Raw genomic sequence first — 3,362 nt, forward strand, 5'->3', positions numbered from 1 at the left:
CCCTCTTTGTGTTTCCTCGGACAGTGTTTCCCTGTTGAGCTGCAGGTGGAAGTATAGTAACAAAAAGAGGGACTTTGGCACTAAAAAGACTGTAACGTTGAAAGATATCTACTTGATTTGACTCATTTGGACGCTGAAGCTTCATATTAGCTTCAGATAAACTTTGAAATACATATTTTGCACAGAAGGAGGACTGTGGATTTTGTCCTCCATCACTTCCATTGTAAGGTCATTATGAAGAGATCTTCTAATGGTCAGTATGAACAGGAGGAGCTTTAATGTTCATTTGGGCTTGTGACTGTTGTTTTAAGACACACTAGAAACACTGTGAATTGTCCTTTAAGACTGGGGTTTAGACGTGTGTCAGTCCTCTGGAAAGGTCAACAACAACGAACCAAGTTTGCCTGTCAGACCAAACTGAGGGCATCAATATCCCCATCATTATTAATCCGTCAGGTGGATGGTCGAGCAGCAGATGGAGACTCCAGTCAGATGCATCTCGTTGGGATGACAGCAGTGACAAGAACAGACTTTAGACTTGAAGATATCAGCAGTGTGACCTGCATCCTGCTCAGACCGGAAGCAGAGATGAAGGCGGTGCTCTGCAGGTATGTGTGTGTGTGAGGCAAGAAGAATGACCAGATTCAGACAAGAGGTGAAGGAGGACAGTAATTCTGCGTGTTTGAGTTTTGAAGGGGGATTTGCTGGATAGACCTTGATTATATGAAATATGAAAGAGCTCCTCAGATGTTTCTGCTGTCAGGAATATAAACATGTTGCTGCAGTAAGAAGAGAAGTCAGAGGATGTGGAGATGACGGCAGTGCAGAAAGAACCAGAGCAGGAGAGGAACTGATCACAATATCTGCAGAGACAAGAAAAGACTTTTGGCATCATTGCCGTGATCATAAATCAAGCTGCTGAAATACAAGTGAAGTCAGAAAGAATAAAGATGGCGCTGAACGCTGCCAGGAGATATTTATCTGGAGAAGATCAGATGTGACACTGAGGGAAGGATTTGCATCAACTCAAGCAGTTGGGTCTGAATTATAGAGAAGAAAATGTCGTGAACCGGATCACTTTGGTTGGACACTGTAAATAATTTGCACTGTGACGCTGTTACAGTCCAGCAGGTGGCGGTAATCTGACACTTATGGACGCCTACCGGCCGCCGTAGCGCAAAACAAAACACAAGAAGAAGAAGATACAGAGGGAGGGGGGGTGTTGGGGGGCGATCTGACAGACTGAACTAGAAACTTCTACCAGCCCGCACAGCTGCGTTTATGTTCGCTGTCAGCGGCAGCGAGGCTCATTTTACCGGCTAAAGACGTCCCGCTGAGGGCTGCAGGGACCCGGCTGTCAGCGGAGAGGAGCCGCTAGCTCACAGGCTAAAAACAAAGCTAAAGCTAAAGCAGTTGTTTACAGTACAGGAGGCTAACTGACGGCTAACGGCGGCTGTCAGCGGGGATGTTCGGCTGTTTGGTTGCTGGCAGGTTGGTGCAGACGGACGCGGTGCAGGTCTCCTCGGATAAGTTCGTGTTCAACCTGCCGGACTATGAGACGGTGAACCACGTGGTGGTGTTCATGCTGGGCACGGTGCCGTTCCCCGCGGACATGGGCGGCGCCGTCTACTTCTCCTTCCCGGACCCGGCAAGCGGCGGCCCGGTGTGGCAGCTGCTCGGCTTCATCACCAACGACAAGCCCAGCGCCATCTTCAAGATCTCCGGGCTGAAGGCCGGGGAGGGCGGCGCGCACCCCTTCGGCTCGATGGCCTCCTCCTCCTCCTCTTCCTCCATGGCTCAGGTCGGTGTGTCGGTGGAGCCGCTGCAGCAGCTGGTGCAGCAGATCCCGGTGTCCGGTGCCGCCGTTTCTACCGTGGACTCCTTCATGCAGTTCACGCAGAAGATGCTGGACAGTCTGTTCAACTTCGCCGCGTCCTTCGCCGTGTCGCAGCGGCAGATGACGCCGAACCCCGCGGAGACCTTCATCCCGTCCAGCTGCATCCTCAAGTGGTATGAAAACTTCCAGAGACGGATGTCCCAGAACCCGAACTTCTGGAAAAACTAAAGACTAAAGCAGAGGAAGTACCAAAGACTCGCTGAGGACAGTCTGCACAGTGCCTATAAGTTTAATAAGAGTTCATCAGATTTTATCAGACTGGCCCCGATCTGTTAAAAGTGTCTTTAAGAGTCATTTGGTCTCTTTTTTCATTCAAATAACAACATAGTGACTCTGGAATCAGCAGCTCAACAAAACACCAACAAAAGTCCACAATGTTTGTTGTTTCTGAAGATTTCAACCACATCCGGTGGTTATAAAATAAATAAAAAAAGGTGAATTCCACTTTATTCTCAGTGAGGTTTTCCTTGATTGAGGAATTTTGTAGAAATGTCAAGTGTTCCTGAAGATTCTTTAACTGTTATTTATATTGGATTAAACAATCAGAGAGCACTTTATTAGGAACACCTGTGTAATCTAATGCAACCCAATACAACTTTATGTTTATTATTGAGGATGTGGTCGTGTTCTTAACAGCATTATGTTGAAAAGTGTTTCTAGTATTCTGTCTAAAATATTAGGAACCACCAGCACCCACTACAACATCACTAATAAACAGGAAGTAGAATTATCACCTTTCTGACAACGTCAACAAAAACTGAAAAAGTAAAAACTTCATAAAAGTAGAATATAAGTGACAGGTGTTCCTAATAAAGTGCTCGCTGAGTTTATTAAATGATGTTCAAATGAAACTGTGAAGTTTCAGGATTCAACAGACACAAAGTACATGCACCTCTGAATTCTTGTGCTGTTCACTCGTTAAAAAAACTAATTAACAATAATTAAAAAAAAAAAAAAGACTATCAAGGTCTGAGATGATGTATTTTGCTCCTCTATTGAAGCAGTTTCAGTGATACTGGAAGAAGAGATTTCACATGAAAACATAAAAACTGCAGCAGAGTGTAGCTTCATGTAATAAACAGATACAGTGGATTCACTCTTTGCACACTGTGTGTTATATATTTAATAATAAATGTTTTAAAAAAAATGCAATTTTCGCCCGTCAGTCAACACTCAACAGCTCATAATGACGTGAAAGTGAAAACGTGTTTTTTTTTTTTTTTTGCGAATTTATTAAAAATCAAAAAGTGAAATCAGAAGTATTCATATTTATTATTTGTTGTGATTCTCCTGCATCCTGTTTGCTTTAATTATCTTTGATATCATATGTCTACAACAGTCAGGACTGACCATTAGAAGATCCCTTCATAATGCTCTTGGATCAGCCTTTAGTTATGCTGCTATAAGCATAGACTGCCGGGAGACTTCCCATGATGCACTGGGCTCCTCTCTCCTCCTCTCCATC

The 3,362-nt window shown here is 44.5% G+C and overlaps 1 protein-coding gene across 1 annotated transcript; it reads left to right on the top strand.

Annotated features, from left to right (window-relative positions):
• The first annotated feature begins 338 nt into the window (after positions 1-338).
• On the top strand, positions 339-3,031 carry hikeshi (heat shock protein nuclear import factor hikeshi). The gene has a single exon (XM_044375969.1). It carries the CDS (start codon positions 1,466-1,468, stop codon positions 2,063-2,065), a length of 600 nt encoding a protein of 199 aa, XP_044231904.1. The 5' UTR covers positions 339-1,465; the 3' UTR covers positions 2,066-3,031.
• The last annotated feature ends 331 nt before the right edge of the window (positions 3,032-3,362 follow it).

The sequence above is a fragment of the Thunnus albacares genome, chromosome 15 (genome assembly GCF_914725855.1).
Source record: "Thunnus albacares chromosome 15, fThuAlb1.1, whole genome shotgun sequence".
Lineage (NCBI taxonomy): Eukaryota > Metazoa > Chordata > Actinopteri > Scombriformes > Scombridae > Thunnus > Thunnus albacares.